The 13878-nt window shown below is 44.7% G+C and overlaps 1 protein-coding gene across 1 annotated transcript in view; it reads left to right on the top strand.

Annotated features, from left to right (window-relative positions):
• The window catches only part of Snx1 (sorting nexin 1), a 42409-nt gene extending 29086 nt beyond the window's left edge, over window positions 1–13323 (top strand). Inside the window, exons 7-9 of the mRNA XM_050189010.3 lie at window positions 6781–7010; window positions 11014–11286; window positions 12806–13323. Of these exons, the coding sequence (XP_050044967.1) occupies window positions 6781–7010; window positions 11014–11286; window positions 12806–12856 (554 nt within the window). The 3' untranslated portion in view covers window positions 12857–13323. The remainder of the gene's footprint in view (window positions 1–6780; window positions 7011–11013; window positions 11287–12805) is intronic.
• The last annotated feature ends 555 nt before the right edge of the window (window positions 13324–13878 follow it).

The raw sequence follows: 13878 nt of genomic DNA, 5'->3' as shown, positions 1-13878 counted from the left end.
TTTGTACGAAATTAGTATGTTGCTGAAAATACCGCAGTTAGATGTCCTTTGGCTGTGCCTACAAATGCCTGATTGACACTTTGATAATTAGAATAGTATTTCTCGAGTTATATAATTACAATTACTTAGTTAAATCTTGTGGTCTTCACCCGCGACGCTCACGGCGCGCATGCTCCGATTCCGCGCGCGCCGGACAACCACCGCGGGTTCGAGCACTCCGAGCCGCCATGCGTGCAGGGCACCGCGCGCCCGCGCCTGCTCCGGCCCGCTCCGTATGCCGACGCGCCGCTGCGTGCGTACGCGCCCCGCCGGCCCCACAGCTTAGGGGAAGGCGAGACCGCGCGCGCAGCAAGGGAGACCCTAGGCAAAGCTCTCGAGAAGCCAGAAAGTACATTTATTAAACTGGGAGTCAATACAAAAACACGTTTTAACGTCACGTCCGAATATGAATCTAATTACACAAAACATGGCCGAATGGTCGCCGGTGGCCGCTAATGGCGCACCGCGACAGAGAGAGAACAAAGAAACGAGGAACAAAGAACCCCAGCAGTAAGAAGTTGCCTATCCTTCGGTCAGCGCCTGCCATCGCGCACCCCACAGCAGAGAAAAGGGGAAATAGAGAGAAACGACAGACGAACAGACGGGGGCACGATCGGCAGACGCTGCCTCAGGACATCGAGACGACGGAAGAGTGCGCGCGAGCCCGCCGAGGCCGGGACCCCGACGAGCCGAAGCAACCATCGGCCGGCGGCGGACAAAGGGGGCCGCCGCCGGCAGAGAGGAACACGTACGCACCTTCAGACGCCCCGATGTGGTCTCCCCGGGTCCCGTCTTGCGCGCGCTTACCCGGAGTGCACGCAAGCAGGGCCCGAATCCCGCCAAAATGTCGGCCAATGGGGAAAGCCTGTTGACCTTCCCGTGGGCGGGATGACAGCAGATGACAGCAGGGATGACAGCAACAGTGTTTTATGACCCGCTGCCACCCCGTCCAGGCAAGGAGGAGAGGGACACGGAGCCCCCGGCAACACAACGCAATGGCTCCACACAACCACCGCGAGAGCTCGAAAAACGCCGCGAGAGCTAGAAACCCCACAATCTCTGTATCAAAAAAATTACAGCCGCTGCTCCGCTGTACTGAAAACAATATGAACTAGGTTTTCTTCAAGTAACGCATTGCTTTCTCTTTTTTTTTAAATCTTGGTACATGATAGTGCCCCCCTTCTCCCAAAAAACTTCAGAGGGGCTCAGGCCCCGGAGCTTACCGTAGTTGGCGCCTATGGAATAGGGCGTAGTGCCATTGGACACCACCATTCCCTGCTGCAGGCAGCGTGATGTGAGCGTCATGTTTCACTCAGGTGGCATCTGACGTCACCCACCAGCTTGATTTCATTTTGGTTTTCCATTGCCGTCTCAAAATACTTCGCAATTGGAGACAACAAAATGTGTCTCGGACTGCTGAAGGCCCATCGACATGCATCAGTGTCTTATCTCGTGCCGCACCGATTCGCACAACGCTTCGCATTACATAAATGTCAACTGCAGTTGAGTCTGTCAGAGTTTTTAATTACTTCGGATTGTATGTTTTCTCTGTTAATGTGCTTTCGCTCATGTTTATTTTTTTCCAAAACGTATGAAAGAGGTTCTGCTGTATACAGGGTCCTGCATACAGTTAAACCTCGTGATAACGAAATTGGCGGGGAACGCGAAAAAATTCACTTTCGCTAGAATTTTGTTGTCGTGAAATGAGACAGCACCAATAGGTAACACATCACGGAATTAAACTTTACTGTCAGAATTCCGTTAGCCTACTTTCGCAAGCTCGCTTGAGGATATAAAACCTCATTGCCTACATTACAAAGTGCGCCGCATCTGTCGATTAGCAGTGGCAGCACTGCCATGGAGCATTATTCTCGTTCTGTTGCTTTCAGAGGTACGATCACTTTTTTGCGAGGTTTCGCATAACTCATACTGGACACAGAGCAACAGCGCTCCACGCGTGCAGCAGCATTTCTTCAGCACATGATCGCTCAATCACAACCCGATGCATGGCACTCCATGCTGCGGCTGCCATCTCGAGCACCATAAACAATTCCACATCGGTGGGACGTGGATTTTCTTGTTTTGTGCTGCATTTTTCTTGCTGAGACGCACATTTGCACTGCAAAAACCGTCACATGTCGGTAGCAACATGATGCCGCTTCAAACATACACCCAACAAACAAGATGGCGGCCATGACGCATTTCCGGCGCGATCACTTCCCATGCTTGGTTGTTCTTGCAAACAAGAATGGCTTCACCCATGCAAGTGTAATGTGGTGGTATTTTATGTGATTTTGGTGCAAAGCAATCACATTTGAGCACATTAGGAGCATGCTAGTCTTGTATAAGTAGGTAGTATGCTAGGTTATGTCCCGGCAAATTTCATTGATGCGGGATTATAGTACAGCGACATTTCGTTGTGGAGAGGTATGAAATGCATTGAATCCTATGGGTGTTTGCCGGGGCTATGAAAATATTGCGTTGTCAAGAGAATTTCATAGTCGCAGGATATTTTATTCAGGCTTCTGACTCTATTTCGCTGTGCCTGTTCGAAAAAGATTTTGCACTCACCGCTGCACTGTTCTTGCTAAAATTTTGCTTAAAGAATGCATTTTGGAGTCTACATTGCTTACTAGACAATAAAACCTCATTAAACTGTACCCGCTTAAACAATAGTTTCACTTTAAAAGTGGTAAAGTCAAATCCCCGACTCAGTGGCCATTGAACATAATGCGTTCTGTATCCACATAAAATGTACCAGCTTGTTGTTTACGCATCGGTTAACACATAGTGCTTCCACTTTTCGTCGCACAATCGCAGCGGTATGTCATGATTGCAATCATGGCGGTTGGTCAGCCCGGCAGAACAACGAGCCTCAGGGTTCAGAACGACCTCCAAGCGCGAATGCAGAGGGTGCTTGGAAGGGTGAAGCCACATCATCATCATCATTTCGGCGTCTTGCCAGAGTTGGAGAGCATTGTGGCCTGTGTTGTGGCCGCAACCTACTGGAACTCCAGACCTGCACAGGTTCATAACTGACTTCTATGGGAGTCGCCTGCACACACTCTCATTCAACTGTTGGCCATTGGTGTCGCTTTTATGACCTGTTCGTCTGGTACTCTATGGTTGACTGGGGTGGCGTTCTAATTAGGACGGCGGCTGTTGTGTTGTGATGAACTGCTTGCATAATTGATATTTGAAAGCACAGTGACAATGATGTCGCAAGGCTTTGAACGGTCACTTGGCACCAACAGTTGATTTGCCCAAACCTGAAAAATATTGGTGCGTGTAGTATGCTGCCCTCTAAAATGAAGTTAAATAGCCGCTCCTACTGCCTTTTCATGTAGTAGCAAACCGCACAGATTTTTCACATTAGGTCAGATTGTTTATTGTAGAGTTTGTAAAGTTCACAAAAGTTTCATTGTATGCATTGTAAAGTTCACTTCTGCACTTTATAGAAACTGGTAACCACTGTAATGTTCGACAACAGAACGATTACCTCTCAATTTAACTCTCAAAAATTGCATGCGAATGTGCTGCAAGTTCAGAACGGCAATTACGCCTACAGCTTCACTGCATACATATCTTTCACACCACTGTTATGCTGCCGCCATACCATGTGGAAAAGCTAGCTTTGCAGTTTGAAAAATGTTCTACGACACTAGGCCTGCAGCAGTACAGCACGTATCTCAGCACGTTTGAAAGCACTGGGATCGCTTTTGCAAGCTTTCAACTCGCCTAGACATCAAACAATATTAAGAAGAAGCTCTGCTCACCTTTCCTTGAAACAAACTTGATCAATTTCTTGCACACATCGGGCGCAGGCATTACTTGGGAATACTTTTACCAGATCCTCTGCCTTTCATTATAGCACACAGCAGTAAATCCTGTCATCTCTGACATTAAGCTATCTGTAATCAACTCGAAAAAGCTAGTTTATCCTGTGAATCTTCTAGAAAAAAAAATGTTGCAGTCTCTTACAGAAGCTAGGAAATTGAAAGTTATGCCACCTATGCTTGTTGTTTACCCTTCTTGCACTGCTTCTCAACCTCTAATTTCACTGTTCAAACACAAAACATTTGCAAATTTTGTTTTGTTTTTATATTTGTGAATATATTCATTCACCTTCAATACAAGCACTTCGTGCCTGCCGGAAACAGCAGCACGAACGTTAGAACAGATCGTGGAAGCAGACGACAGTGAACAGGTTATAACTGGCGCCACTCTGCTTGTAAGTTCTGTCTCTAGTGGCAAAACAGTTGAACTAGACCATGTGTGCTTGGCAAGGCACATCTGTGCAGGTCTGGAGTTCAGTAGGTCGTGGTTGTGGCATCGTTCAAGCTAGGACTCGTTTCATCGCAAAGCTCGGACAAAAACCGGGTGCTCAGGGCAGAAGAAAAGTTGGACTTCGTTAGTGCTATTGAACGTGGCACAATGAAGTCGGCGCTGGCACGCGAGAGGGATCTACCGTTGACTATGGTATATGGCATTTGGAATGCGAAGGAAATGTTGCTCGGCAGTGCTGCTGTGACCACAAAAAGATGTCGGCTATGAGGTTCGGCTTTTTGAGGTTCGACTTTTCACCATTGTTGCCTCTGTTAATACCGACGTGTCTCCTAACCACAGTGGTAAGGACGACACGGAAAGCAACAGCACGGCTGATTCAGGCCCGACAGTGGCAGAAGCTGCGCGTTAAGTCAGCCTCATGTGGATGCTTTCGAGAAGAGGGGGCTGGCGGAAAAGCTAGCTCGCAGCTTAAATGAGTTTGAGGCCACTGTCGTCGCTGCTAGGCTGCCATGGCATCAAACGGAAATAAGACTTTTGTCATGCGAAGTGAACAAATACTGCATGTTTTTTGCCCTTTCATCATACTTTCTCAGAGTTCTGTTTTCTGACGGGTAAGTGGGCGATCTTGCACTATTTCGGTTAAGCAGTATCACCGTTTAATACGTACTTTTTCCGAGCTCCAACCAACTACGGTTTAACGAGGTTTCACTGTAACACTTACCACAGTTAATTGCCTGGTTTTTAAGAAAAAAGTTTGAATTTGCCTTCACTTACAGTGATGCGAGCTGCTGCAATGACGCTAGCATAAACTTGTGTTGCTGCCTGCCGGCAGCTGCAGAAAGCAGCCGATCAGGGAGGTTTGCCGCATGTTCCCTTTCTGCAGCTGCTGGAAGTCTGCAACACAAGTTTATGCTAGCGCCCTTGCTGCAGCAGCTCGCATCCCCATAAGTGAATGCAAATTGTAACTTTGTTTCTTAAAACCAGGCAGTTAGCTGTGGGGTCATACTAAATGATGTAGCCTCCAAAATGCGATGTTTCAACAAAATTTGAGCAAGAACAGTGCAGTGGTTAGCACAAAACCTTTTTTCGAACAGGCGCAGAGAGGTATGCAGGACCCTGCACTACATAGTACTTAGGATTCGGTAAGGTAAATTGACTTGGCACAGTTTTAAATAAATTTTGCAGTAGAACCACAATTATGCTTTCCCTGTTTTGTAACAGCTCACACTTTACAATCGATTAGCAAGGACCTTGCAGATGCCTGAGCATCAAAATTCACTATGTACAGTGAAGGACACAGCTCTGCTATTGAATTAGACTGCGATGTCCATTGGAGATGGTGACTAAAAGATGAGCCTCGCAGCATCCTGTGCCGATCATGAAGCATGGACATGTAGTAGCAGGGCCTTAGCAAAAGGACACACCGTAAGGTGCTCTGTTGTTTAGGAGTCGCGGCCTTGGCCACGGGTGACAAATTTGCTGTGAACTTCCCGACTTTTCATCAAAGTAGTCCTTTTCTAGTGCTCATGTATACACACAACTCATGTTGCTCAGCAATGCATTGCCCCTTGCCGATATTGCTCCTCAAAGGTACCTTAGTCAAGTCTTGGCCAAACCAAAAGTGATCATGCATGTTACATGCATCTTGAAAAGCATTTCACACAAACCACTGCTTGTATTCTGTATGATAAAAAGAACAGATTGCAAGAAAAGGAGAAATAGCTGCTCTAGGCATGTTCGGAGGATGCTGCTAAGCACCAAAGGACTCTGTACTTTGGTGAACATCCTGTTTGCATTTAGTATTGCCTCTTGGCTCAAGAAAATTTTGATGTTGCATTTTCATTGAGTTCTTGAGCCTTCCTTGCTCATAGATCTGCTGTTGCTCCTTTTCAATTTTTGGTAGTTTCCTATTGAATTCTGCCTGCTTTCACAGTTCACAAGAATCTTACGTCTGTGCAATCATGCGCTATGTCATTTGCATGTGGAAGTTACTGCATGAAGTGCCAACTATATAGTATGCCTGACTCTGTAAACATCTATGAAGCTTAGACTAAGTTTGGACTTCATGGCATGTGTTGCTTGTAAGGTTCTGAACTTTTTGACATTTGCACAGTGAGCTCCAGATGACGTGAAATTCTGCCTGTATGCAAATCTTCTACTCTGCATAATCTCCCAATGTCTGCCCAATATGAAAAACTGAAATGTTTAGCTGTGTATTTTTTGTTGAGATTCTTCAGTTTGTCCAAGAGCTATTGAAGGATGTGACAGTTTGCAATTGTAACCACTTGTAAAATTTAGTTAACTGTTCTATTGTAGATAGGGTTCCGTATTTTCAGTTCAAAAGTAAAAAGAAAGCTTGCTTGAATTTGGAAAAACTCAAAACGGAAAACATTGAACCCCATTTGTAGGTCATTCAAACTTCCTGGTGGCTCACTGTGCATTGATGATGTGCAGAGCTGTCACAGAGCACGGGTGCATTTGCCAAGAGCGCAGCCATGCTGGGCAACTGCGAAGAGCACACGGGCCTGTCGCGGGCTCTGTCCAAGCTGGCCGAGGTCGGTGAGCGGGTAGAGCAGCTGCAGGGGCGCCAGGCCAACCACGACTTTTACTGTCTGGCGGAGCTGGTCAAGGATTACCTGGCCCTGGTCGGGGCGATCAAGGATGTCTTCCACCAGAGAGTAAAGGCAAGCAATCATCCGCCTATTAAAGCAGAGCTTTCTTTGCCTCTTCCCTCAGCTCTCACGTCTCATTGATTAGGTGTTGTATATAGCTTGAAATTGACAGTAGTGCCAATGAGCACACTTTTGGTCTGCAAAATCAAACAGCAAATCATAAAATAGAACTTTTACAGTCAGTTTCATTAATTCGACCCTGACGTGACTGATAGAATCAATCGAATTACCTGCCGGGTTGAATTGTCAAAACAAAAACAAAAATGTCAAAACACACTGCCGATTCATTTAACAGTATTTGCCTGATTCTAATGCGCCCCCGAATCAAACGTTCACCTCCTTTCTATGTGTCCAAGTAGAAAAATGATGTAAGAATGACATTAAAGCTCCTAAGCAAAGTAGAAATCTAGCCCGCACCGAATTTTTTCAGCAGGAAAAATGAGCAAATGTCTAATAGCATGTAGGCAGGTTTTCTAAAGTCAGCTTCGCCGCGGCACAACCATGTCACGCGGCGCAGCATACAAACTGCAAATGCAGTTGACGGTCCAATTTTCCTGGAAAAAAAAAGCATGATTTAGAATCGGTAAATGTGATACGTTGTGAGATACTGTTATTGCTTGAAAATATTCTGGCACGGGCTGAAAATAGGTGTTTTCGTCGGGAGATGATGTGTGTTCAGCGCATTCACTACTCCCTAAGCTCTGTCAAGATAGACACTGCCCCTGTAAGGGCAATTGGGGTTACTATAGGGCTCAGGCACGTGCGCGCTGACTGGTCAAGTTCGAATTATACGGCGAAGGCTAATTTTAGGATCGGAGTAACGAAAGTTTGGGCCCATAGAAATGCATGGGTGCTTGACAAGACCTTTGGTTGGTATTGAATTAACTGGGAAATCTAACCAGAGTCGAATTAACGAAAGCCTACTGTATAATGTCGGCTCACAGTTACCTCTAAAGCAGGCAGCCCTCTTAATGGAATAGCAATCAAAGCCTCTTTCATTGAATTTCATACATTGTGGGCTACCACATTCTTGGGCAACTGGGATTTCTGTTTAATCCTCCATAACGGATATGTGCCACTTTGACACGAAGTGTATAGAAGTCTTCAATTTATGTAGGTATGCGATATGTGTTGTCGCTCGTTCATGCAGCTCTCATCGCCCTTGTTTTTCCATTAACCCTTTGAGGGTCGATTTTTTCGCCATATGAGACCGCCCAGGGTCAATTTTTTTTATTGCAGATTCCAATTCTTAGGGAATTATTTCGAAAAAATTTACCGTATTATTTCTAGGGTGACCGTAAAGTGAGAGAAAAATCTTTTGCGTGGGTATATATGCACTCTTCATTCATGAATAACAATAAAAAAGGAAATGAACTTATGAGAATTAAAAATTTGATGCATTTTTATGCGCATAGTTCAAGGCTTTGAAAATCTGCACACGAGAATATTTCGCAAGTCTCAAATGTTCCTGCTCTTACACTAATATGTACGTCTATAGCGTAATTGAACTGCCTAGGTGCGCGCACTCAAGAAAACTGTTTGGTTGTGTGCCCATCAAAAAAAGCAACACAAACTTACGCTAATTTTCATCTTATCGCCAACCAGCTAGGACAATTAGCTTTTGCGAGTCTTAAAAAAAAGAGAAAAGAAACGGAAACGCATGCACAGTGGCATCCTTCCTATGCGCACCCCTGTGAGCACTAAACGAGCGAGAAACAAGTGGTCGCCCTTTGCGAGATTAGTAACAAGATAGCCATCACTTTTGCAAGCGCAAAAAGCCGAAACCGCCTGCGAAACAAAATCCAAACGGCTGCCCGCACGCGTGCGGCCAATGCGCGAGCGGTAGTATATAGATGCGTGGGAGCAAACTAGCGCTAAAGCAAACCATGCAACGAAAACCGAGAAAGGGAGGCGCGCTAAAAAAATTCCTTGTATGCCCACATAGTGGCAGCACATGACTGAAAAGAAAAAAGTTAGGAAATTGGCATGCTTTTTAAACGTACAGACGGCGCCGTAAATATACGGCATTTTCGGACTTGTTCGCGGCGCCGTATATTTACATCATTGACCGTCAAAGGGTTAAAGGGCCCCTCACCAGGCCCCATAGCAAATTTTGGTTATATGCTGAAAGCTGTTATGTGTCCTCTGGGGAGCGTTCTGCTGCAAAAATTTTTCAAATCGGCTCATTAATAGCCGAGATATAAATATTTCAGTGCTACGAACCCATGATTTCAGCAGGCGGGCTCCACTGCCAAGCAAGACACTCTCTCCACTTGCCCCATCTAGCCTTCGCAAGCGAAATTCCTTCCCTGCGTTCTCCCCATACCAGACCTCGAGGATTGCGTGATGCATGCGTCACAGCCTTCATTTTTTTTTTTTTTTTTTCTCCTCGCTTTTTTTCTCGCGCTATGCATTTCTGCACCACGCGCGAGCTGTTCTAGTTCGCGCTGTGCACAAGGAAACATCACTAGCGGTATAATTCACTGCTACGCGAATACTGAGGCAGTACAAAGCGCATCACAGAGCGTGATCACGCGCTGGAACACAGTAGAAAATGACATAGTTTTGGTACCTGCGCACGTGACTGCGCGACCGTGGAAACAAGCAGACGAAGCGGAAGTACATCTCTTTTGCTTTGGTGCGAAGTAAAACAACAAACATGCAGGCATTCAGTTTGTGTGTTTTATTGTTTCTCTAAGCTTCAATTTGTCAATTCAAGCAACAGATAGCATAGACAACAGATGTTGTCTTGAATAATTCTCTGTCACGTGTCACCACGAGCGACATCACACTGCGGACACGATTACGTAGGTGCAGGGCCACGATTACGTCACCGTCCAGCTTGGAACGCGGCGGCCGTGAGTGAAGAGGGAAACAGCATTCAGATTGAAATTTCAGGTCTTTCTGCGGCGCGTAGCGATGTAATGCTTTGCAGGCACGATTGTTATCGCACAATGTATGCTCTGCGCTTGTCAGCTCAAAATGGCCAGACCTGGTGAGGGGCCCTTTAAGCATCATTCCTCACCTTCGTCCTCGTGACATTGCTGCATCAGCACCTTGTACTGTGCATCTGCCTAAATTGGTGTTTGCAATTTGCCATAGCTTGTAAGTCATTTAGTGCATAAACATCGCATGGGATTACTTATTGTGTGGGAAGAAAATAAACACAATTGAACATGTTGCATTTAGTTGTGCAGTATGGTATTTCATAAACTGCTTCACTAAGGCTCTACATTATATAGATTCGGACATGTGCACTGGACCTTCATGGCATTTGTCTAAGAACACACTCGTGCTGGCTGTGAATGGTTTCATTATAAACATGTAGTCGTTTCTTACTTTAATTTTTCTCCTACCCTATCCACTTTTTCCTTTCTCTATAACACCGCTCGGCCGGTGAACATTCATTTTGTTGGCTTCATGTAAACAAAATCAATTTCAAACAAGAAAGTGGTGTTGTGGGCATCAGTTTTTTTCATCTCCTTTTTTTATTTCTTTAGCAACAAGTGATAACCTCACTAGATTTCATCTGTATGGGTGGGAAGCACAGTTAGAAAATGATGCATAAGATATAAGATTGGTTCCTTTCATAACTTGTTTTATTGCTGGCCAATCCCATTGCATAGAAAAAAATATAACGTTCATAGGTGATGTAGTATTTAATCGTCACACAGCTCTGAACTTAGCAGAAGGCTTAACACTAGATTTTTACTGCAGGATAGGATAGATGGAAACAAGAAGCACAAATGCCTTGTCATCTGTCATATCCTCTGTTAAAAATCGAAGTGTGTGCATATTACCAACAAGCGTAAAACATTTTGCATAGCAGGAGGCTTGCTTTCAGCCCAGTGAAGAGACAAAGGAAGTTTGTGTGTTATGTGCAAATGTGGTATACTTTCTTTATACTTCATCCCTTGTCATTAGAGCTGCAATCCTTGTGGTTCTTAAGGGTGGCAATGCTTGCCCCAGACAGAGCTGATGGTGTCTGGAACCAGTGCATGATCTGTTGTTGCAGGTGTACCAGACATGGCAGCATGCGCAGCAGATGCTGGCTCGCAAACGGGAGGCCAAGGCCAAACTTGAACTGGCAGCCAAGAATGACAAGGTTCCCCAGGCACGCCAAGAGGTGCTCGAGTGGGAAGCCAAGGTGGAACGTGGGCAGGAGGAGTTTGACAATGTGTCACGTGTAATTCGCACTGAGATGGACCGCTTCGAGCTCAACCGCATCGCCGACTTCCGCAACACAGTTGTGCGCTACTTCGAGTTCCTCCTTGACACCCAACAACAGGTGGGCATTCACATCTTTATAGCAGTGCTGCTTGATTTTTGCACTTCTGTACTGTGATTCAGTTTGCAATGTAGGATATAGTGTCGCTATGGCATGGTAGGCTTACTGAAGCTCAGGAGAGAGCAGGAAGCAAACAAACTTGTTCGGGACTTGAATGAAGACTGCCCCATTTATTCATTACATTTAGAGCACTTGAACGGGTGGCGCCACCAGTTAATCATGCAGTTTGGGTACATTGGTTGGCTGCCGGAATGTAAGTTGAATTAATATAAGGTAAATAGTATGAAGTATAGACTACTGTTTAGACATCACTTCCACTCCAGCATCAGCTTGAATAATAGTGGGTTTCAGTGCTGTGAGTTCTGTTGTCGCAAGAAGCAAGCCCTTCACATTAACACTTCTTCACCCTGCATATGTCTCGTTTCTCGTCTCATGGAAAAGTTTGCTTGCTAGAAATGCTTCACTTCGGTGTTCATTAATGCTCAAAACCTTGATTGCTATTCACTTATAGGTGGTTTACTTACTCATCCAGGGACATTGGCAGAAATCTTCCAGCGTTGAATGTTTTGTCCAGGAATTCAATATTGCATGTTGTGTGCTGTGGACAGGTTCCAGCTGACATCCCTCCATTAGATGTCGTGTATCAGGAAGTGTCTGCACAATTCAGTGTCATCACATGGCCCCTGGAATTTAAAATAATACTGGCTGGTGTCAATCGTGGCAAACAAGTACCATGTTTACATTGGGAAAATGGGCTTATCTGTGCTTCAAATGCCAGCGATGGATTAGAGCAAGCATGCTTCTGTGAGTTGTTTTGCCAAGTGATGCATCGTTCTGATGTAAGTAAAGGAAGTTGTCGCGACATTCTGGTGACCTATTGTGCAAGGGTATGGCTGGAGAACTTTTTCACTCGTGCTTAGTGTTTTTGGTTTGTTGCCTCGCCTGTAATAATAACCCTTGCCACAGAAGCTGGCTGAAACACTTAATTTCTTGAGCTATATTAGTGAATTGCCTTTCTAGGATACCAGAAAAAAGAAAAAGCCATTGTTACTGTCAGAGGAGGCTTGATAAGCCAGGAAAGATGCAGAACGATAAACTGTGCTGCCACCTTGAAAGTTTCTGCACCAGCTCTTCATAACCATCTTCTAAGCCCTAGTTATCCCTAAAGATGGACTATACATTCTATTCTAAAGGAGCCAACAACTTAGCTCGGCAAATTTAGAAAACATTTTACTGCGCCATGACAGCCCAAACATGAGAAAATACATATAGATAGTACTTTGAAATCCACAACATCTCACTGACGTACTAACACTGGAGCTTTGTCGCAAAAAATTTTTGTTAATATGTTAAGCCTTCATTTTTTCTTCCAGTGATCAACCTCCTGCCATGAAATTAACAAAAATAGAGTTCTGCTTTATCAGTCTAAATTGGTTTGTCAGTTCTCTTTAGTGCTCTTCTTAAGCACCTGAGAAGTATGTGTATAGGAGTGTCGTTTTCTTTTTTATTATTATTGCAGTTGATCAAGTATTGGGAGACCTTCTTGCCTGAAGCAAAGGCCATTGCGTGATTGCCAGGACAGGGTGCCGACCTCACATTCCAATACGTGGTTTTTCATGGTGCTCAAAGCACAGTACTCCTCTTGGAGCTGTACATTCTTTTTCTTTTCTTGTTCTTGTGAGGAACACAGAAAACCTGCTGAGTTTTGACTGTTCACTTGTTTGTATATACTGTATTCTGCACCCACATGGTGTGTGTGTATGCCACATTTACATGGATGTTGAATGTTGCAGTAAACAGGACACAGTGAACACATTGGCAGGAGAGCTTGAAAAACAAGTCTTGGTAAGCTGCACAAGCGGGTAATAGAGTGTTGCTCGACGTTGCATTGTGTACTTGACGTGCACGAGCTTTTCACTGCTCTAGAAAAAGAGAAATGGGCTTTATTAAAGATATATAACCAGCCATTAAGCAATTTGTTTGTTACTGGAAATTTTGTAATTTATTACCCCTGAAATAAAGACGATTCATGCGCCATATGTGTGCTGGTTTTCTTTTTTCTTCCCCCCCTTGAAGCAAGAACCGCTCGGCCTTTCTTCATGAGAGTTTGCGACCTTTCTAGTGTGTTGAAAACAACGCAATGTGAACTCACACACACCAACATTCCTTTTGCACTCATGCCATCCAATAAGGTGCCCTCATTGCCAGGTGAGGTAGTATCGTAGTAGTGAGGGCAAATGCCAGAAAATTAGAGGTAACTGTGCCATGCCAGTTCAATCGTGTATTTTGTTTTTACTGATACACTTGAGTCACCTTTTGCTGGTTTGTTAACTGCTTAAGCCAGTTTGTGCCTCACGTATACGAGTGCTCTTTGCATCCATGAAAGAACAAAAGTGGGTTACAAATTGTGACAGTACAAACCTGCACAAGTATTTGCTTTTCTATGGGTGTTCAAATAAAATAGTTTTCAATTAGAAGAAGCGAAATGAAATTGTTGCACGGAGTCCATTTCATTAAAGGAGATGAAGGCAGCGTGTTGGAAAGGAACCAAAAGCAAAGTGAAAAACTATTTTTGTCTGGAACGAAAACGTA

The sequence above is a fragment of the Dermacentor andersoni genome, chromosome 2 (genome assembly GCF_023375885.2).
Source record: "Dermacentor andersoni chromosome 2, qqDerAnde1_hic_scaffold, whole genome shotgun sequence".
Classification (NCBI taxonomy): Eukaryota; Metazoa; Arthropoda; class Arachnida; order Ixodida; family Ixodidae; genus Dermacentor; species Dermacentor andersoni.
Note: the sequence above shows the minus strand (reverse complement) of the source record. Positions and strands in the feature narration are given on the sequence as shown.